This window comes from Gobio gobio (genome assembly GCF_949357685.1).
Source record: "Gobio gobio genome assembly, chromosome: 14".
Classification (NCBI taxonomy): domain Eukaryota; kingdom Metazoa; phylum Chordata; class Actinopteri; order Cypriniformes; family Gobionidae; genus Gobio; species Gobio gobio.
Genome location: NC_137107.1, coordinates 31,546,326 through 31,569,523, shown reverse-complemented (window position 1 = coordinate 31,569,523; position 23,198 = coordinate 31,546,326). Strand labels below are relative to the sequence as shown.

General features: G+C 38.0%; 3 protein-coding genes across 15 annotated transcripts in view; 2 read left to right on the top strand and 1 right to left on the bottom strand.

Moving 5' to 3' along the window:
• smpd4 (sphingomyelin phosphodiesterase 4) overlaps positions 1-5,509 on the top strand; it is a 14,572-nt gene extending 9,063 nt beyond the window's left edge. For all 5 annotated transcript variants that reach the window (XM_079835829.1, XM_079835827.1, XM_079835825.1 and 2 more), the window contains 6 exons: positions 1,837-2,000; positions 2,123-2,328; positions 2,485-2,715; positions 3,230-3,361; positions 3,446-3,574; positions 3,675-5,509. In XM_079835829.1, coding sequence (XP_079691955.1) covers positions 1,837-2,000; positions 2,123-2,328; positions 2,485-2,715; positions 3,230-3,361; positions 3,446-3,574; positions 3,675-3,998 — 1,186 coding nt within the window. In that variant the 3' untranslated portion in view covers positions 3,999-5,509. The remainder of the gene's footprint in view (positions 1-1,836; positions 2,001-2,122; positions 2,329-2,484; positions 2,716-3,229; positions 3,362-3,445; positions 3,575-3,674) is intronic.
• Positions 4,627-9,312, top strand: ccdc74b (coiled-coil domain containing 74B). Its single transcript, XM_079835830.1, has 7 exons — positions 4,627-4,742; positions 6,752-6,799; positions 6,897-7,008; positions 7,111-7,330; positions 7,400-7,500; positions 8,870-8,926; positions 9,035-9,312. Exons 1-7 carry the CDS (start codon positions 4,628-4,630, stop codon positions 9,168-9,170), a joined length of 789 nt encoding a protein of 262 aa, XP_079691956.1. The 5' UTR covers position 4,627; the 3' UTR covers positions 9,171-9,312.
• Positions 9,222-23,198, bottom strand: part of med15 (mediator complex subunit 15) — a 25,296-nt gene continuing 11,319 nt past the window's right edge. For 4 of the 9 annotated variants that reach the window (XM_079835822.1, XM_079835816.1, XM_079835818.1 and 1 more), the window contains 10 exons: positions 17,993-18,100; positions 17,451-17,569; positions 17,238-17,371; positions 16,503-16,637; positions 16,355-16,418; positions 16,208-16,274; positions 15,944-16,104; positions 13,154-13,320; positions 9,680-9,778; positions 9,222-9,540 (listed from right to left, as the gene is read on the bottom strand). In XM_079835822.1, coding sequence (XP_079691948.1) covers positions 9,404-9,540; positions 9,680-9,778; positions 13,154-13,320; positions 15,944-16,104; positions 16,208-16,274; positions 16,355-16,418; positions 16,503-16,637; positions 17,238-17,371; positions 17,451-17,569; positions 17,993-18,100 — 1,191 coding nt within the window. In that variant the 3' untranslated portion in view covers positions 9,222-9,403. The remainder of the gene's footprint in view (positions 9,541-9,679; positions 9,779-13,153; positions 13,321-15,943; positions 16,105-16,207; positions 16,275-16,354; positions 16,419-16,502; positions 16,638-17,237; positions 17,372-17,450; positions 17,570-17,992; positions 18,101-23,198) is intronic. The other 5 variants (XM_079835823.1, XM_079835824.1, XM_079835819.1 and 2 more) reach the window with 2 other exon arrangements.

Sequence of the window (23,198 nt, the reverse complement as noted above, 5' to 3'; positions counted from 1 at the left end):
ACACACACACACACACACACACACACACACACACACACACACACACACACACACACACACACACACACACACACACACACACACACACACACACACACACACACACACACACACACACACACACACACACACACACTGAACAAAGTGATAAACAACAATTTTGTTTTTGCCCCCATTTTTCATTAGCTGAACTCAAATATCTAAGACTTTTTCTATGTACACAAAAGGCCTATTTCTCTCAAATATTGTTCACAAATATGTCTAAATCTGTGTTAGTGAGCACTTCTCCTTTGTTGAGATTAGGCATGTGACGGTATAAATTTTTCATGTTGCGATTAATTGCTGAAGCTTTTATCACGGTATTATCACGATATTGAAATTAAGGCTGCCACTAACGGCTATTTTTATATCGATTAATCTATCGACTAATTTATCACAATCATTTTTAACAATTTTACTTAAAAACATTTAATCTAACTTGCAATGTTTGCCTTCAGTAGTGTACTATAAAAAAGTATAAATGCAACCAAGCCCTTGACAAAATGTAAAACTAAAAGAGTAAACATTTTAAAAGGTACAAATTTGTAAACCAACATAACCAAAAAAGAGAATATCAGCAAAAACGTTCTATATAGAATAGTGTCTGTTGTCACGATACCAAAATTATGACTTCGATACGATACCAGACTAAAGTACCTCAATACCGATACTGAATCGATACCATGGCAAAAAACTGTTAAAGTAATTGAATAATATGACAGAACTTACTATTCATTGTTTTATCATTGTTTCAGGGTTAAAACCCCCTTCTTTTTTTTTTTACCATTCAAACCCAATAATCCGCAAAACTGGCGTCGCGATCTGTCTGAGTGAAACTCAGCTGTGCTTCAGGTCAGAGTCCAGCAGCGTGAGCGCGTTCCGGCCGCGCCGCACTTTTCTGTTGCGTTCTTTTCCCTGAGCTGCGCATATATATTTGACTGTTCTGCTTTCATTGTTAAGTGAACGGTGGAAGTGGGGCTCACACACACATCCTCACTCCTGCTGTCACACATTGACGCAAATTAAGAAATACTGCTCTTATTAGAGTGCTGTCATTTTTAAAGTACTGGTACTAATATAATTTAATTTTGTACCCAACTTACCCAGTCGACTACAAATATTGACGTCGACTAATTAACAGCATCGACACAGTCGATTGTATCGACTAAAAGTGACAGGCCTAATTGAAATAAGTTGCAAAAAAGTGTTGTCATACTATAACGGGTGTAATAACTTTTTCTTAATAACATTTAAATACAATAAAGCAATACACAAAAATGTATAAAGTAAACAAATGTTTCAAACGATTAAAGTGCAAAAGAATTATAAAGAACAATACGTATGCTAGCACTTTTACAATAAGGTCTCACGAGTAGTTATGTTAGTTAATGCATTAACTAACATTAACAAAGAGCAATTAGCTACATTTGTTACAAAGTTATTCTTCTTTGATAACGTCAGTTAAAAAATACAACTGTTAATGTTAGCTCAGGTCCATTAAATAACACATACAGTAGTGCAACTTTTGATTTTAATAATGTTATTAAATGTTAAAATTTACATTTAACGAAGATTAATAAATACTTTAGAAGTATTTTTCATTGTCAGTTTGTTAACTAATGCCGAAGAAATTTGTTCTAATATTCAATAAAATGAATGTTTACTGTATTTTGATCAAATAAATGCTGCTTTGGGTGAGCATTAGAGTTCTTTCAAAAAGTTTACTTTTTAATTTGACAGTTTGCGACCTTCACATCAGTGTGTACCAAAAAGGTTTTTGGTCTTTGTCATTTACAGGGCGTCATTTGTCCAGGAGAATCTGCTCATGTACACAAAGCTTTTCCAGGGCTTCTTGAATCGAGCCATGCGCACAGACTTGGTCAATGCCAAAAACGCACTGATGATCTTTAGGGTTGCCAAAGTCTTTGTTCAACCAAACCTGTCAGAGATGATCCAGAAAGGTATTTTAGAAATATAAATTAATGAATTTTTGGGTAGTGTTTCATATTCTTATAGACCGCATGTAGAACACCCCATGGATTTTTATTATGATATGATTTTGTTTGTTTGTTTGTATCTCCAGGTGAGCAGCTGTTCTTGGAGCCTGAGCATGCCATTCTCCAACGACAGAACCGTGTCTTCCTGACACCCTCACATGGTGGCAGCTTCCTTTCTTCCCGCCAGCCAATGGGGACGGACAGTGTCTTCAAGGTCAAAAGTCATGTTTATAGCTTGGAAGGCCAGGACTGCCAGTATAACCTGATGTTTGGTCCGGATTTACGGAAAACTGTAAGCTGACAATTAATGCGAGATGTGCTAAAAAGAGTTAGTGTTTCTTGCAAAATCACTCAGTGTTGAATGTATGCGATAAGAGGTTAGGTTTTCATGAATGTTGTTACCACAGAAAGGAATATTATAGACCATCATTCCTTCTGTCAATTCCAGGTGTTAAAGCTCATCCAGATTATCGCCCAAGCCCGACAGACTGCTAAACGGATATCGGATCATTCTACAGAAATGGCTTCAAACAACTCTTTTCTCTCGTGGTTTGGCGTGGGCTCCTTGGATCACAACAACACCTTTAGCGGAGGAGAGATGGACGATTTGGGAGAGGGTGTAAAGAAAACTCACGAGTTCCTGGACAAAGCCCTAGACTATCTCTGTCAAATATTCCGAGTCAGTCTATTCCTGCTTTTATTTTGGATGCATGTCAAAAGTTTAGGGTCTGTAATTGTTTTTTATTTTTTAAGGGCATACAAAGACTATTTATTTGATCAAAAATACAGTAAAAAGAGTAATACAGTGAAATATTACATAACTCTTTCTGTTTAATATTTTTTAAATGTTTATTTATTCCTGTGATGGCAAAGCTGAAATTGTGTTTTTTATTTGCTCCCCAAACATTTCTTATTAATGTTGTGGGGAAAAATAAGATTCTTTGATGAACAAAGTTCAAAAGAATGCATTTATTTGAAATAGAAATCCTTTGTAACATTATGAAGTTCTTTACTGTCACTTTTAAATTATATATTATAATAATATGAATAAAAGTATTAATTTCTTTCGGGTGAAGAAAAACCTTACAGACCACAAACTTTTGAACAGAGGTGCATGTATTTATTTACAGTACGTAGTTGACTACATAAAATGAAGGGTGAACTAGTTAATTTTGGTCCTTATGTTGTTACAGTTAAATGCCGGGCAGCTGTCTCAGCTGATTGTCAATGTGGCATCTGTAGACAATGAAGGGGCGTCTAAACAACTGCCAGACTGCGTCCCGAGTGAGAATGGCCTTGTGTTAACAGACCTGGGCAGGTTGCAGGTGAGTTTTAGAATGTTGACCATCTTCAGCATTTGTTTTGCCAATCGTAATGACTTTCTACATGTATATTTTTCCTTTTTATAGATCATCAACGGTCTTCGCCGATTTGAAATCGAATATCAAGGAGACCCAGAGCTTCAACCCATCAGGAGCTATGAAAATGCTTTTTTGGTTCGACTGATGTTCCAGATCTCGACCTTTATTAATACAAGAGTAAGGTTATTGCTTTAGCCTGCACAATGAAACCTTTATTATGGTCTTTCATTTGCATTTAATTTCAGTCAAATGTGTCCATATTGTTTGTGTTCTGTAGTTGGGAGACCACATGGAAGCGCTGTGTTCTCGACAGGACATCCTGGGCAGACTAGGACGACACTACCTGAGCAGTTCCTCGGTTGTGGCAGAGCAACGGCGGAAGAGTCCGCTGACGCGGCAGATGAGGGAACGTCCTCAGCGAGTCCGTCTCAGCCTGCGGGTTCTGGCCAGCTATCGCACCCTCCTCATCCTCCTCCTGCTCTACATGCTGTTTGCACTACTATCGTTCGGTGTTCTCTCCAGCACTGGACTCATTCTCCTCGTCAGCTTTCTGTATGAGCTCCTCTTTAATTTCCTTAATGAAAAACTAAAGACTCAGTAGATGGAGATTCATTATGCCTTTTTTATTCTTTTAATGTCAATACAAAACTTCAAGCAAAGGTGCATGAAGGTTTTTATACAGTATTTGCACTGAATGTGTATTGGTATGTTTAATGACAAAGTGAACCAGGAATATTGTATTTAATGCTTTTTTTTTTTTTTACTATGAAATGTGGTTAATCCAGCTTTTCAGTCATTAAATTCATTTATAATGGTGTTTTGCCAATGTCAGAACAATCAAACATTTGCGCTTAACTGGCTGCATTTCATTAAACATAATGAGTGTCTTATTTGTGTACTGGATTTTTGTTGCTGTAGAAACACGTAGGCCTAATTTCACACCAAGAAGTAATGCAATGACTGTTAAATCTGTTATTTCCCCGCTGTATTGGAGGAAGTAGTGCTGTTACCGTAGCAGCCGCTTCAAGACTAAAGTTCCAGTGCGAGAGGAGTGTACAGTGTTTGAAAACACCAGCCCTCTCCACGAATACCATCTGTGACTGTATGTATTGGCAGGTTTATTGTGTGGAACATGATTTATGACGCAGCGTGGCAGTGAAACGTCATCCGCCTGATGAGACGCATGTGACGTAAAAATCTTTGCGGGAATCTAACTTGTTTCATGGCGAAATGGAAACGCGAGTCGACTCGCTGCGGAGGAATATTGACTTCTTACAGAAGCAGCACAGAGAAACTCTGGAGAAATTACATGGCGAAATAGATAGTTTAAAACGGCAAAATAAAGGTAATTTTTTGTTACTTTTCCTTCTGTATATTACAGGAATAATGCTATGGCCTTTTCATGCGCATTGATGTGTGACATACTTGTCCGCACACATACAACACAACATTCTTATGTGACGTACTTTACTGAAAAATATGACCAGAACATAATATGAATGATGCCTGTGTTGCTATAATAATCTCTCTGCTTGCCTGTGAGTTTAAGGGATAGTTAAACCAATTCTGTCATCATTTACTCACTCTCGTGTTGTCAAAACCTGTATGATTTTCTTGTGAAATACAAACATGTCAGCTGGAGTGACAGCATCAGTCACCACTTTTACTATTAGGAAAGTTACAATGAAAGGCTGTAGTCATTTTTTTTCTGCAGAAGAAAGTCATACAGGGTTAGGACAACACGAGAGCGAGTTAATGATGACAGGATGTTCATTTTAAGGTGAAGTGTATTATTATAGAGGACGGGCACCTTCTGTCAGGGCCAGGGGTATCAGAGGTAATACTTTAGTACAGGTTGCCTGGTGACGTCGAACTGCTGAAAGAAGAAAATGAAAGAATGGCGTTTGTAACCGCTGTGGGTGGCAAAGGATCAGTTTACATAGACAAACGTTTTGGTGTTTTGTTTCTCATTGTCAAAAGGAGATTTGTTTGAATCGATCAAATGTAAAGGTATTTTGCTAATATCAAACGGGTGAGAGAAATGTATTTTTGCTAATGTACTGGACTAGTTGTCACAGTCACGGATGCAATGTTGAATAAATGCAATTTCATATTTTTGTTTTTGCTCTTGGGTTAAAAATGAAACAACTGTGGGATATATTTCATAAATGTCAGGTTTGGACAAGTTGTTACGTGTTTTATCAGTTGAAATGTTATATTAATGTTCATTATTGTTTTATGTTGGGTAAAACTATAAAAAAAGACATTCAAATCAATTCACATTCAATTCCATTATATTAGATTCAGTTCACATTAAATTCATATTTGATTCGATTCACATTACATTCAATTGAGTTCACATTTGATTCAAATTAAATTCCATTCATATTCGGTTCAATTCACATCACATTCAATTCACATTTAATTCACATCTGATTCAATTCACTTCACATTCAATTCCATTATATTAGATTCAGTTCACATTAAATTCATATTTGATTCGGTTCACATTTGATTCAAATTAAATTCCATTCATATTCGGTTCAATTCACATCACATTCAATTCACATTTAATTCACATCCGATTCAATTAAATTCACTTCACATTCAATTCACATTTGATTTGATTGACATTCTATTCACATTTGATTAGATTCACATTTAATTCACTTTAGATTAAATTCAACACATTTGATTCACATTGAACAATATTTTTATATTTTCCATTTCATAAATTTAGTTTTACTGTTTATTTTTGTGAAATGCCACTAAATTACACCATAACGCTATAGATAGATTGAGATTGGTGTTATAAATAAAAAGTATTCTCATATCATCATCAATGAACATCAGATATCCATTGTAACAACTTTTCCCATATAATGCGGCATGTTGTCACAAAAAGGACTGCTTGTTAAACACAATGTTCTTAAAGCGATAGTTCACCCAAAAATGAAAATTCTGTCATCATTTACTCACCCTCAAGTTGTTCCAAACCTGTATGAGTTTCTTTGTTCTGCTGAACACAAAATAAGATATTTTGAAGAATGATTGTAACACAGCAGATAGAGCAACCATTGACCACCATAGGGAAAAAATACTATGGAAGTCAATGGTCATTGTGCCTTTTTCCTGGACAAAGTAAAAACGTATATCTTAATAATCAACTTAAAATATATCCTAAAATAACTTTTTGGTTATCAAGATTTCAAGGACTTTCAAAAATAAACCTATTCTGAGGAATTAAAAAGTGACATTTAGGCCTCGTTTCCCTACACAAATCATACGAGCATTATATTGGACATTTTAAACATTATTCACAATTCGCTATTTTTTGTCTGTATGTGGCTACAGATTTGCAGTATAAGCTGATAATGGAGCCTCCAAAGTCGAGCAGTAAAGGTTAAGTGACACTTCTGTTCTCTCTCACATTTTCTCAATCAAAACCTTATGACAATTATAGTTTACTGAAACTTACTGCGCAAAAATTCCATGTCAGGATCCAGCCGTATCCAGAGGCATCACACAGAAAGCAACAAATTCCAGAAAGATAGAAAGAACTATCTGGAGCAAACTCTGGACATCTGGGCATCACAAAGCACAGATATCAGGTGCTCGCAAAGATTATTATTATTTAATATTTATTTTATATAATAATTATTATTAAGATGAAGGGGATACATACATTAGTGACATTCTTCTAATACCTACAGCAGTTCTTTAAAATATAGAGAAACTAGATCAAATTCTTCAGGGATCCTCACAGCAGACAGAACAGAAGGTCCTTCAGAAGCCAAAGCAGGGTTCATCACTTCTCTTCAGCCTCTAATGATCCAGTGTAGTCCATCTCAGGCCCCTCGACCTCCCACCCTACAGGAATGTGAGGTCATCATACGCCAACTGTACAGCGCTAATAGCCTGCAGTCCCAGGAGGTGAGATCATATTTCTCACTCAATATACAATAATGATTATATAATGCGTTTTAATGCGTCTCCTCTCAGATCCTACGTGTGAAGGCTGTTCTCAGAGACATTGTGTTCAACAAGAAAATCACTGCAGAGAATTACATTTTGACCAAGGCTTATCTTGCTGATGGTAAAAGGTAATTTCTTTATCACTACATTTCATATAATGGAAATGGTAGTTAATTGTCTTGAAAATATTAAAAATATAGGTCCCACTTTATATTAGGTGTCTTTGTACCTAACATTTTTTTATGTAATGTACTTATTGTGTTCATGTATTGCAAAATACACACACATGCACACATTTCATGTGGTTACACTTTATTTTAAGGGTTCATTGTTACAGTGTAATTATATATTCATATACGGAGCAATATTTAGTAACTAAATGTACTTACCATAGTGTTAGGGTAGGATTAGGTTTAGTTGCATGTAATTATAACTTATTTACTGTTATTACTATGGTAAGTACATGTAACATATGTAACAAGGACACTACAATAAAGTGTAACCTTTAATTTTTCCCAACTATTACTATTCCCATTATTTTCCGGTAATAATTTTATATTATATTTATATATTTATATTAATATTATAAATGGGAATAAAATGTGTCATTTTATATGATTTTCTTAAAGGGGCTATATGCAACTTTTTCCCCAAAATAAACGTAACAATTGCCTTTTTATTTGACCATTTTTGACTCAAACATCTCCTGATGAGCATACTGACACCTTGTCCGCTCACAGTGGGTGCACCTATAAGCCTGTATCCTATTTTTCCTATTTTCTGGCGGGTCGTCTTTTCCCGCGCTGTCTGCGGATGTGACGTCACCACCGCTGCGAGAGCGAGCAGAAAATGAGAGCAGTTCTGTTTTTTGGCCACAGGTGTCAGTCGCGAGTTTAAATTTCAGAAAAACGCATATAGCCCCTTTAAAGCTACACTGTGTAACTTTTTTAGTTTATTCTTAGCTAAAAACACTTAGTTCTTTCAAAAATATATGTGCTCATTAATGTATATTTACTTCTTTCAAGTAATAAAGTATTCTCGTAAGTTTATAATATGCCATTGAAAATACATATGGGTGAGGGGTTCGATAGCCGGTCGCCATGTTGCCCCTCCATCTTGAAAGTACATTAGCCAAAGAGGGACATACCCGTAAATTCAAGCTTTGCCTTTCGCGTTTTAACACTCGATGGCACCGTGTCGAATATGGACGAGGTTGAACTGGAAGCCATATTAATCTTGGACAAAATTCGGCCACCGTAGGAGTTAAAACGAAATCGGAATTGAGAGGAAGAGAAACTAATATTCACTGGATGGTCATATACCTTTTAACTGCTAGATGGGGGAAACATCACACAGTGTAGCTTTAAAATTTGATTACAATTACAAAAGTTGTGAGAATAATTTTTAATATACATTATGGAGCAAAAATATGACTTTTTTTTTACTGAGATACCTCCAGATGACGTTTAACCATTTACCCTCTTTTTTTCGGGGCAGAGCTGAGGATTCAGAGACATTTCCTCAGCTTTCTTTCCAAACACTGCCTAGAGGACTGTAAGTCAATGCCTGTACATTTCTGATATATATTTTGTTTCTAACCTGCCTGCCAAGAACAAGTCCGTTTTGCAGATATCAACCTTTGCTCTGTTACTATCTGAACAGACCTGCATCTCAGGCTAGTAAAGTCGAGAAAGTGATCCTCCCTGCCCTCAAACAGACCCTCAACAACAACATAGCAGACAGACAGAGGAGAACTCAGGCTGTGCAGAGACGTCGTCTACAGAGGACTATGCGCTGAAGGACCAGTCATGTGGTTATATAACTACATGTATTTGAGTTCAGATTGAAACGGCTGTTTAAATGACTTTATTGATCAAGCAATGCACAAACAGTTAAGGCTTTAGTGTACTCGAATAAAGAAAACAGATGATTATTCATGTAAATAAAAAAGACAGAAAGTATTAATATATTGCCATCATTCCATAGAGGTGCAAAGATTATACTGGGCTGCTAGTGCTGATGGGAAAACATCTAAGCAGCTGAAAGGCAAGCCTGTCTTACACTTTGAGCCCAGGTGTTCAGCAATGCCGTCACCGAGTGCTTGTCAGGAAGCTGAAGGAGTTTAGAGGTCATGTTCTTATGCACAGTCTGCAAGAAGGGGTTGGCATCTAAAAAAAAACAGAGAGAGGAAGGTAAGGAAGTGTTCAGTTCATACATTTTACATTTTCATTTAAACTGGATGCTTAAGAGGGTTTGCATTTTAAAAGCCAAAGATAGCATGTTGACAGTTAATGCACAAAGACTCACCATACTGCTGACCGTCATCTTCCCAGTGGGGGCTCTGGTCGGGATAGTCAGCTGGAATACTCAACTGAAGAGGGGGAACACTGGGAAGATTTTTATCATCTAGACAAAGACAGTGCCAGGAGTGAATTAGCATGGTCATGGGTACCGACTTCGGTACTGACATTTTAAAAATGTGACAATACCAGCATTTCCCACTAGTATATTGAGTGCTGTTTAACAGATTCTAAAACACCTCTGATTGGCCATTGTGTTCACATGCTCAACATACACTGAACAAAATTATAAACGCAACTTTTGTTTTTGCCCCCATTTTTCATGAGCTGAACTCAAAGATCTAAGACTTTTTATATGTACACAAAAGGCCTATTTCTCTCAAATATTGCTCACAAATCTGTCTAAAATCTGTTAGTGAGCACTTCTCCTTTGCCGAGATAATCCGTCCGCCTCACAGGTGTGGCATATCAAGATGCTGATTAGACAGCATGATTATTGCACAGGTGTGCCACAACAAAAGGCCACTCTAAAATGTGCAGTTTTATCACACAGCACAATGCCACAGATGTCGCAAATTTGAGGGAGAGTGCAATTGACATGCTGCCAGCAGGAATGTCCACCAGAGCTGTTGCTTGTGAATTAAATGTTTATTTCTCTACCATAAGCCATCTCCAAAGGCGTTTCAGACAATTTGGCAGTACATCCACCCGCCCTCACCACCGCATACCACGTGTAACCACACCAGCCCAGGACCTCCACATCCAGCATATTCACCTCCAAGATCGTCTGAGACCAGCCACCCGGACAGCTGCTGCAACAATCGGTTTGCATAACCCAAGAATTTCTGCACAAAACAGTCATAAACTGTCTCGGGGAAGCTTTATCTGCATGATCGTCGTCCTCATCGGGGTCCCAACCTGACTGCAGTTCGTCATCGTAACCGACTTGAGTGGGAAAATGCTCACATTCGATGGTGTCTGGCACTTTGGAGAGGTGTTCTCTTGACGGATGAATCCCGGTTTTCACTGTACAGGGCAGATGGCAGACAGCGTGTATGGCATTGTGTGGGTGTGAGCAGTTTGCTGATGTCAACATTGTGGATCGAGTGGCCCATGGTGGCGGTGGGGTTATGGTACGGGCAGGCGTATGCTATGGACAACGAACAAGGGTGCATTTTATTGATGGCATTTTGAAAGCACAGAGCTACCGTGACGAGATCCTGAGGCCCATTGTTGAGCCATTCATCCACGACCATCACCTCAAGTTGCAGCATGATAAATGCACGGCCCAATGTTGCAAGGACCTGTACACAATTCCTGGAAGCTGAAAACATCCCAGTTCTTGCATGGCCAGCATACTCACCAGACATGTCACCCATTGAGCATGTTTGGGATGCTCTGGATCTGCATATATCAACTGCTTGACTGAGACTAATTTACCTCAAACAAAGTCGAGTCGTATTCCATTTCAAAGCTGGTGCGCCCCGGTAACGTATTTGTATGTTCCTAGTGTAATGTTAACTTCTCTCTGCCAATCAGATGCTCCGAGTCCGACTATAGGTGAAAAGTGAAGAATATGAAGCTAGTGGGCGAATGTTGATTATTAAAATGGGACCTATCCATATCTATGGCCCAATCACTTTGGCTTTGACCTGCTGGCAAAACCGAATATCATCTTTGTCGCACTCGCGCTTTCAAAATAAAAGTTCCAAATGTACAGTTTTTGTCCCTGCGGTATAGGCTAATTTTTGGGTGGGACACATGCAGCATTTTCAAATATTGAGGGGGACACGTCCCCCCCATCCCCCCCAGGTTCCTACGCCAATATGCTCATCTTCGGAACACAAATTAAGATATTTTAGTTGAAATCCGAGGGCTCAGTGATGCCTGCATAGCCAGCAATGACATTTCCTCTCTCAAGACCCATTAATGTACTAAAAACATCAGTTCATGCGAGTACAGTGGTTCAATATTAATATTATAAAGTGACTAGAATATGAGTCAGTGTTGAATCATGATTCGGATCGCGTCAAACCAGCAAACTGCTGAAATCACGTGACTTTGGCGCTCCGAACCGCTGATTCATAACGCTCTGGAAGCCATTGGATTTCAACAAAAATCTTCATTTGTGTTCCTAAGATGAACGGAGGTCTTACGGGTGTGGAACGGCATGAGGGTGAGTAATAAATGACATTTTTTTTCATTTTTGGGTGAACTAACCCTTTAAATAAATGTAAATAACAGGAGGTGGAATATGTATAGATCCATGCATTAGTAGGCTAATTATTTTACATACATATTTTTTCATTTACATTTTGGTAACGTTATTGTGCAACGGGGAAGGAAACCCTGTATTTGCATTTTATTTTGATTAACTACAGTTTGTTTTAACAAATATCTAACTAAAATGTGCTTTGACCTAAGGGTTTGACTCATGTTTTTGGTTAATATCGCCCAGTACTATGGGGATGGGTGAACATGAGTTTTGGTACAGCAAAATTTGCTATCATCACTTGCACTTAGCTTACCTTTCTTTATGCTTCCTTTCTAAATGTCGATAAAAGTTTGACGTGGTCCCAGCCGTCTCAGTAAGCGTTGCATTGCAGAATTTACACACTGCTGTATGTTTTCTTTTGAATGTTTTTTTGCAAATTAACTCTTTGTGGTTTAGGTAGCCAAATTGTCTAACAGCTGACATCTCCCAGACTGCCACGGTCACGGTGACGGCACAGCTTGCTCATGTCTCCCGCATTCACGTGTGGAGTGTGTGTGTTGAGATGCGATGTGGGGGGTGACTGCGCGGGGAGGGGCAATTGCCACCATAAAGCAATCAGTAAAAACTAAAAACATTTAAATTTAAACACAAGTCAAGTTCTTGGTCGGAAGTTTAATGCCTAATCACAGTAATGATGTTAGCAAATAATTTTGTGATATGCCCTCAGTTGTGGTCTTGACCGGTCTTGAAATAAAATTCCAAGTCCTCTTCGTCCGAGACCGAGTAAAAATGCAGTCGATTCCGAGACGAGACCAAGACCTTTAAAAAGTGGTCTCACCGATCTCGAATACTACAACACTAGTGCTCACTAACACAGATTTAGACAGATTTGTGAACAATATTTCAGAGAAATAGGCCTTTTGTGTACATAGAAAAAGTCTTACATCAAGAAAAATGGGGGCAAAAACAAAAGTGTTGCGTTTATAATTTTGTTCAGTCTATATGCCTGTGATTGGCTAAAAATGATCAACGCTTCAAAAACGTTGCAAATAGACATCTTTGACATTCTTTACTGAACACTTGCACAGATACACACGGGAGCGTTTGAAAGCAGGCATCTATCAGCGGATCTGTCTATCAACAGATATATTAGATCATTGCAGCCAATCCCAGACATATATGTTGAGAGTGTTGTCATGGGTCTAACACTAGAGTGAATGGTTACATGTACAGGACGCATATAGTAGGCACAAGTTTTTAACTGACCTAGTTTACATATGAGATGCACCGTTCCATTGTTGCTGCAAAAGGATGGGTCCAGATTGACCAGGAATTTGGAATTAAGCCGAGCCACCTCCCCTTGAAGAATGTTGGGGATGGTCTGGCGCTCGTCATCTTCAAGCCTCCGTTTACGGGAAGGAATCGAGGGGCCCCTGTAACGAAGGAATATATATTCTAAAATGTTTATTTTACGAGTTAATCTCTTAAACTCTGGGACCATTTTTGGGATTTCCGCCTGGATTTGGAACCCAAATTGAAAAGCTTCCCATACCCACATACAGTGGTCTAAATACACAATTCTGGTGTAATTTTAAAGGAAACCCTTTGAAGTTTCATAAACCACTGTGATTACCACAAAAGTGATAAACATGTATATATACATAAGTATATGTTGTCTAAGCTGTAATAACCCCACGCAGAGTTTAAGCTGGGTGGTATAAGCCATACTAGGGCTGTCAAAATGGCTGAAAAGCTAAAATATTATCAAAATTCGAATTATATTCGAATTCTAAAGGCAATACTTAATTTTAGAGGGGAAAAGTACTGTCTTGTATCCTATGCCCACAAGAGGGCGCAAGAGAGGGCAACAAGCAAATGTAAACCAAATCAAGCATCACATCTTTTATTGAAATGAAATGACATTCACTTTTTACAGAGCATTAACTTTTCAAACAATTGTTATTAAATAAAATATAATTTCATTGATGAGCATGTAAGGAAAATTAGGTAACAAAAGTGCATAAAACTGCAAGTGCATCAGTAACCTGAGAAAACGCTTCAACAGACAACGTAATGTGAACACAAAATAGCAAACTGACTAGGGCTGTGTATTGCCAAGAATCTGGCGATACGATACGCATTACGATACGATATATTGTTATATAATGCGATATTGTAAGAAAGGAAATATATTGCGATATTTCTTTTTTGTGTTTTTTTTTTTTAAAGATCTAATTTAAGAATAAAGAACACGACCATATGAATAAAACCTGACAAGTAACTATTTTATTTAATTAATACAGTATATTTTATATCACTATTTTGTGCAATCTAAGTTGAGGGAAATAGTAAAGTGCAGGATTCTTTGTGTATATGTTTTAAAGGTTCACAGTATAGCAGTTTTTCATTTCTAAACTATTTAACAACAGAAATTGCATAGTCCATTCCATGACTGAATGACTGTTTGTTTTATATTTAATACTGTAAAGCTGTTTACTTTAAAGCAGTCTATTGTATAAAGTGCTATTTAAAGTACTGAACTCCAGAGCTGGTGCATCCATATCCACATCGCTACGATCAGATGCTTTCGTTCTGCTGCCACCGCTGTCAATTTTGTTGTGTGTTTATTTTGTTACTGAGAGGAAAACGTGCAGTACATATTCTATCTCAGCAGCGTGGCTGACGTCGGGATGTTAAGCGAGCTCTCAGATTCAATGAGTTTCCCGAGTATTGGATTTTAACTTGGCCTATTTTGCAAACAAAATGACTCTTGTCGACTTCCTTAGTGGCTTCTTTATAGCTGAAGCCAAAATGAGTCCACACTTCAGCTCTGTATTCCGCGGGAGCGGATTAATTCTATCATCTTGTGAGCTGGGTTTGCTAATACAAACACTAGCGATGCACGCACCTTTCACCATGCGCTTCACCGGCTCCGCGTCAGTTACGTTCTGAGATAACACTGCCATCTAGCGGTTGGGTTTTATACAGTCTGTGGTTTAAACCGAACACAAAGCCACGAATCTTGGATGTAAATAAATTTAATATATAAATATCGATATTTTCTTACACCCCTAAAACTGACACTCAGAAACAATCCATTTCCACTCACTAAACATCTACATATTGTTCGCCAAAAACACCAAACAGGAAACTTGACCTGCAGCGAGTGTTGAGCATTTTTTGCTGAGTTATGGTCAAGTATGTCTTTGTCAGCTGCGCAATATGTGGATACATATAACGTTATACCGCATGATTTTTCCACCAACTGAGAGGATTTTCGTCAGCAATCTTATCTTTCATTTATATCCATCTCATACTCCAAAGCCCTGATTGCCTTCTTCTGCACTGCTCTGTGTCTGACTATATACGTTGTCAAACAGGTTGCCCATTTTCTCTCTGACTCCACTGTTTTTTCTGCCTTTTTTCAGATTAACAACACAACCGCACCACGCTGTACTGGATAAACAAACCGCATCAGTTCCGTCAATGTCATGTCTCACGCGCCTCTACCAAAAATTCTAATTTGCATTTTTTTTGTCAATTCGACGAATAATCGAAATTCAAATTTTTATTTTACAGTCCTAAACCATACAATGGTTTCGTTTTTAATGCAAAACTATAACTATCGTGAAGCTGTTTTTTATGCAATACTTAGTCATTTGTTACGATTATCTTTTGGTTTGCAGCTAGTAAAAATGAGATCATTAATTTATACATACACATGACTAACTACATGGTAATATACTTTGTTATAAAAATGATTTCTATTGTGATTTAAAAATGTATAATATACATTTGTTTAAAAAAAAGTAATAATAAATAAAATGTTTCTTGAGCATCAAATCAGCATATAAAATTATTTCTGAAGGATCATGACTGAATACTAGATGAAATTCAGCTTTGCCATCATACGAATAAATTACATTTTAAAATATATTCCAATAAAAATGTGCTTTTATTTGTAACAATATTTCAAAATATTAGATCCAATAAATGCAGCCCTAGTAACCGACCTGAAATGATGAAAAAAATATACAGTTTAGCTGTTGATCTTACGTGATTGGGGGTCCATGAATTGCTGTCATAGCAGGAGAAAACGTGCGGTAAAGTGAATGGTTGAAAACCGGGGAACGGATGTTGGCCAATACAGCATCCAGCAGCGGCTGGCACAGGTACTGCTTTTTGGTACAGGGCACTGGGGGAGGGGGAGGAGTCGGCTGGAAACAAAAGTCAAGACGTCACTGTAGAAATCTGTTACTGCTTTTAAATGAACATCACAACTTACCTTTGACTTCCTATCTTGAAAAAAACGTTACTCACCACTGCCATGTCATTCTTTAGTTTCTCCAAAGCTATTTCACACTTCTGTAGTGTTTTAAGTGGACACCTAGTGGAAGACAGTAATAATGCAACCTTAATCATAAACCAAAATCAGCACTAGAGAGTGTTCAGTGCCTACTTTCTTACCTTGTGTTTGGGTCAGTCAAAATGTTAAGCAAACTTTTCATTTTGCTCAAATCCTTCTTCCTGTCTGTAAAGACCAAACATAAAGCATGAGCACTAAAATCAAGGGGAGAAAATAAATCAGCACCAAAAGAGAAGAAGTCTCCAGTACCTTCATTTTTGTCTATTTTGTTAATCATCCTGCGTAGCGGCTCAATATATTTTGACAGCTGCTTCAGTTTATCCATGTAAAGCTGGTCCTCAGACTGTGAGGCCCCTGCTGGACTCATCACAGAGTTTGGATTGCCTGTAATCCAAAGAAACAGGGTTGCACCGAAATTAAATTCTGGCTATCACTGAGAACACACACACACACATTATCTATAATTAATAAAAAAAATGATATGACCCTGGACCACAAAACCAGTCATAAGGGTCATTTTTTTAAATTGAGATGTATACATCATCTGAAAGCTGAATAAATAAGCTTGATGTATGGTTTGTTAGGATAGGACAATATTTGGGCGACATACAACAATTTGAAAATCTGGAATCTGAGGCTGCAAAAAAAAATCTAAATATTGAGAAAATCGCCTTTAAAGTTTTCCAAATGAATTCCTTAGCAATGCATATAACTACTAATAATAAATTTGATATATTTACGGTAGGAAATTTACAAAATAGCTTCATGGAACATGATCTTTAATTAATATCCTAATAATTTTTGGCATAAAAGATAAAAATCAATCATTTTGACCAATACAAAGTTGGCTATTGCCACAAATATACCCTTGCGACTTGTGACTGGTTTTGTGGTCCAGGGTCACTCACATACATACATACATACAGACAGACAGACAGACAGACAGACAGACATATATAAAAAAACAAGAAATCTTCTCTGTACCTGGTGTATTCAGGGGGCCAGGTGAAGGTACCTGGAGGGGGTAACTCTGGGGAGTGCGTGAAGAGGCAGGACTATGGGATGGCTGGGGAGAGGGACTGGGTTGGAAACCTCCAGGAGATGGGGTCGGACCAGAGCTAGAGGCCAAAAAAAAGGTTGAATTAACCTTCTGCAAGTTTATACATATTGGAGAAACATTTTACTATTTTACTGTACCTGACAGAGTTGGGCTGAGAGGAAGGAGGCTGGGGGGATGGCTGAGGCTGCGGGGGAGGTGGCATCGACTGGGGCGTCTGCACCTGAACCGGGGAGGGTGATGACATCATTTGCTGACCCTTTGAAGAAGTTAGGAGAAAGGGAAAATTAAAATGGGTTCAAAGTAAATCGACGAGTGGAGGAGAGCGGGCACAGCACTGGTGAAGCCAGTAACCTAGAGATAACAGAAATACAGTCAAGATCAGCTCGCTTTGACTGAAGAGCACCAGTAGATGGCGCTGTTTAACCAGTAGATGTTTGCTTATTAGCTTCCTCACTAACAAAATCCAGTCCACTTACCTGTGCCACACACGTTTTCATTTCAATTTCACTTGCTTCTGGGTAGTTTCTGACTAAATGTTTCTGATTGAGGTGGGAGTGGGGGTAAAGGGAGGCAGATGAGTGTGGATTATGGACAGCCTTCGCTCAAGTGTAAAGCCACAGACGTACGCACCCACTGGGTTGCAGCGCTGAGACCCTGCACTCAGCCCTGCGGTAAATACCTGTGGCATTTGCTGTCCTCCAATGGCAGCGGGGTTTTGAGGAATGGCAGAGTTCGGGGTGGCGCGGGGCAACCGGGGTGGAATTTGCATCCCAGGACGGTGCATCATCTTTGAGGAGGACAGAGGGGACAACAGACATGTCACAAGCAAAACAATAAATGCAGTGCATCAGCGGACATGAGGAAGCACATGCAAGAATGCAAACAGAAATAGATTCGACAGGTTTGCAAGCACAAATGCACATAAAGACACATTCAATTATGCAAAACGAAGCTATCCAAAAATAAAAAGATGTGCCAGCATGGCAGTATAGTGAGCTTCCTGTCATTCCAAGAGCATGTAAAAGGAATATCCTGGGATTAATACAAGTAAAGCTTAAATGACAACACTATGTTGATTGCTACTAAAAAGGTTCTTTAAAAGAAGAACTTTAAAATAAGCAAAAATGTATACATATGGCTCCAAAGCAATGTGTTTTTGTAAGAAAAATTTCTTTATTTAAATCTTTATAGCCTAAAAGAGTAACTCGTGACAAGATGCATGATGTAGGAGTAGTGTTAGCTTTGATGCCTCTCGCGGTTCAAACAAATAGTGCTGGGCAACAAACTCAAGCTCCTTTTCTTTTATATCGAAATCCTCCGACATTTCACTTTAAAAAGTCTTGTTTTAGACTTCTAATTTGTGACCGGTGTTTTGTTTTGTTCCATCCGCTGTGCTTCCGTGTTCGTCAATGTGTCATGCGCCAGGTTACGAGTTACTCTTTTGCCGCAAGTAGACATGCGTACGGTCATCTGCCGGAAGCTAGTTATTTTAGGCTAAAGTTTTAAATATGGATATTTTTCTTACAAAATGCATCGCTTAACTTCAGAAGGCCTTTATTAACTCCCCCCGGAGTCATATGGATTTAGGGCTGAAACGATTCCTCGAGTAACTCGAGTTACTCAAATTCAAAAAAGCATCAAGGCAAAATCATTTGCCTCGAAGCTTCATGTAATGCATTTAACTACACACGGTCATATTGCAGAAAGATATTGTGTAAGGACTAGCGCATACTGTGCGGATTGCAGTTATATCCGCGGGTCAGGTGGGTAAAGAAATAAAAAGTAACATTATAAAAATTGCGGGTGGATGAGAGATAAATCATTAATGTGTTGGTTTTAATAATGACGCGGAACTCTCATTTCACGGTAAAAAGCACTTTCGGTTTCAGCTCATCTCAAGATGCCTTACTGAAGACTTGGAAGTGAACGCCCACGGCTAGGATTGGATAAGATTTGCATATTTAATGAGCTTCAGCTTTTTGTGTTTTAATCTCACTCCTTCTGCAAATCTATTCTCGACCTGTATCTTGTTTACAATCGATTCCGTGGTGAAACGAACAAACGTGCAATGTCTTTACTAGACATGTGCCGGTAAACGGTAATACGATATACCGCAATAATGAACATGCACAATATTGTTATCGTGGGCACTTCAAAATACCGTGAATAATTATTTATTACGAATTATTCAGATTTTTAGAATGAATTTTAAGAATACTTTACCCATCAACACGCGCACTGATGTAAATAGACCGTGCATGAGCTGAGCACATGGCGGAATGAGGAGACGCTGAAGTGCACATTCACTCTTCGACAGCAGAGGGCGCTGACGGAACAGCAGAAATGCAGCCGTTTCCCCAGTAATCACATAACCTAATACATAATACTTAAAGACTTAAGGCTATTAATTTTCAAACTTGCATTTTATATTTTAATCTGGACTAAATTACATGCCCTAGATATTGTTTGAATATGTTCTGACTGTTGTTCAATCACACACTTTACAAGGCTCCAGTATTAAACATTAGTTCCTTCATTAACAAACTGACAATGAAAAATACTTCTAAAGCATGTATTAATCTTAGTTAAATGTACATTTAAGCATACCTATTGTTCTTTATAATTATTTTGCACTTTAATCTGTTTTAAATATTTGTTTACTTTATACATTTTTGTGTATTGCTTTATTTTATTTAAATGTTTGGTTCTTTTGTTATAAGAAAGTGATTTAACCTGTTATAGTATGACAACACTTTTTTGGCAACTTATTTCAATATCGTGATAATACCGTATACCGTGATAAAAGCTTCAGCAATGAATCGCAACATGAAAATTTGATACCGGCACATGCCTAGTCTTTACCATGTGAGCTGGTTCAACCCAAGCCTGCAGTGCTCCTCTCAGAAACTGAAGCTTCCGCCTCGATCGCCCCCCGGTGGCCGGTCCCAGTATAGCTCATAAACTCCACCCCTCCATGTATTAGAATGGACACGAGACAAACTAAACAATTCAATTACACTTCAAATAATTGTTTACAAAAGATGGTTTCTGTCATTTTAGGCAGTTTTTATCACGATGATTTCATTTCAAGTGTTCGTTTTTTAAATAATTTTAGTTTTAGTGAGTTATTTTGATACTATAAAAACGGGGGGTGTGACGTCATGATTGACAGCTGAAATTGACGGTTTCTCTGAGTGAAGTTGTCACTGAGGCACTAACGGACTTTTTTCTGGATTTTTGGGAGGAGATTGGAGCTTTAGCTTTCATTTCTACATTTCCATAACTGTTTATTTCACACCATCATAATTAATTGTTCTTCATTTGTGTGAGTGTGGGCGGGCTTTTGATAATCGCGCCTCTACTTCCTGCTCTCTACTGCGCAACTCCGGTCCCGAGATCGCTACTGTGCAGACTCGGTCCCAAGATGTCAGCGCTGTGTGCGGCCTACGAAAGCTTCAACTATGGTAAGCAGAAGTCAATGAAGTCGCGTCGTCCATATTTTTTTACGGTCTATGGTTCAACCACTCATTCCTAATAGTAGAATCAGAAGGAAGCTTATGCAGGGACTGTTCTCTTCCACAACCAGGCACAGCGCAATATATTACTCCCTTCGCCATGTTTATAGCTTGGTAGCGAGAGCCGTCCGTTTAGCTCCACGAGTCGGTGGGCGGGGCTACAGAATCAGACGTACATATTTATCTGTTGAGGCGTCCTGTGACGTCAATGGTCGACATATTTCTGAGAGCTCTCGTTTTCTGGGCCTAGTGTCAATAAAAGCTTTTCTTTGACTAACAAGGACGTTTTCAGCTCTGAAACTTACAGGATATTCTTATATCACGATGAACTTTTATATATCAAAGGCTCAAGGGAAAGTTGATTTCTCAGTTCATCACCCCTTTAAGCTTCATTTGCGGCAGTTCACGGAACTTCGTGCGTCGGCTGAAGAGATACCAGCACTCGAAACACATAACCAGCATGAATGGAGTTTGTACATGCATCACCGTCATTGTGATGTGTGTGTGAAATGTTTAATGGGACTTTATATACACTTGATAATCATCGAAATACACCATTAAAATGTTCTCAAAGCTAAGCGCAACAAAGAGCAGAACAAGCTGTAACTGTTGTGTGCGCGTGATGCGCAGCGCTCATGCTTTCAGAGCTGCGTGCTTTCATTGATTTGCGTAAATTTAAATCTCACACTTTAAAGCTACACTGTGTAACTTTTTTAGTTTGTTCTTAGCTAAAAACACTTAGTTCTTTCAAAAATATATGTGCTCATTAATGCATATTTACTTCTTTCAAGTAATAAAGTATTCTCGTAAGTTTATAATATGCCATTGAAAATACATACGGTAATGGGTTCGAATGCAGGTCGCCATGTTGCCCCTCCATCTTGAAAGTACATCAACCAAAGAGGGACATACCCGTGAATTCAAGCTTTGCCTTTCGCATTTTAACACTCGATGGCACCGTGTCGAATATGGACGAGGTCGAACTGGAAGCCATATTAATCTTGGACTAAATCGGCCACCGTAGGAGTTAAAACGAAATCGGAATTGAGAGGAAGAGAAACTAATATTCACTGGATGGTCATATACCTTTTAACCGCTAGATGGGGGAAAATATCACACAGTGTAGCTTTAATCACAGGCTATTTATAGCTCCTAACTTAATAAAACAAGCTGTGTTACTATGATGAATGATTAGCTCAAAATGTAGCCAAGATCTGTGCAACGAACTTTATCTGAATTAAACACAAACACACCTCTCGTGTTTCCTCACGCTCCAGCAGTTACTCCTCCGTGTGCTGCATAGGTTGTCGACCCTGGTTTATTTAAGAAATGTAATTTCGCCAAAGAAGGGGTTTTTTTTAAAAAGCAACCTACTTCAGTGTAGCTTATATGTTATGAAAGCATTGCGCTTAACACTGAAAATGTGAATAATTGTAATGTGACGTGACGATCGGGTGCGAATATCTAAATCAGAGAAAATCACAGGTGCGGGTGGATGGTTAGTTTTTAACAGCGGATTCGGTGACGTTAGAGCTGATCCGCACATCTCTAGTATGCCCATCTCTACTCTTGTTCCAAGTTTCCTTCCTGTCCAATATTTTTTTTGCTTCTTACAAAAGCCACAAAGCCTTCCAAAGATAGTAAAGGCTTGTGTCATACCTGAGCTGAAGCTTGAAAGTTAAGTTGCACGACATAAATTCAATGTTTAGGCATTTATATTACTATTATTTTGATTTATAGGTTGTAGGTTTAATAGTAAATAATTTTCCATGTGTTTTTTATTTATATATTTGCATTTTGAAGATAATATGGCAATTGAATGCACTAAATTGATTTAGCTTTCACAGATATTAATGTATGCAATTTCAGCAATAAAACTAAAATTAGTTAAATTATTTTCTATTGTATATTTAGTATTGCTCTTTAATAAAGAAAAAGTACTTCTTATCCGATTAATCGATGGAAAATTTGGTAGAATACTCGATTACTAAAATATTCGATAGCTACAGCCCTATATGGATTACTTTTAGAATGGATGGATGAGCTTTTTTGACTTTCAAAATCTCATTTACCATTCACTACCATTATAAAGCTTGGAAGAGCCAGGATATTTTTAATATAACTCTGATTGTGTTCGACTGAAAGAAGAATATAATATACACCTAGGATGGCTTGAGGGTGAGTAAATTATGGGGTAAATTACCTTTTTGGGTAAACTATCCATTTAAACGCAAGTTAACAAGCCGTTTACTAAATTTCTGTATAAAGTTGTCCAATTTTACAATTTCATTGCCATGACAAAGTAACCTCTAAAACGACAACCTAAAAATGGCAACAAAAAAAATATATAGCTTAAATAATACACAAGTT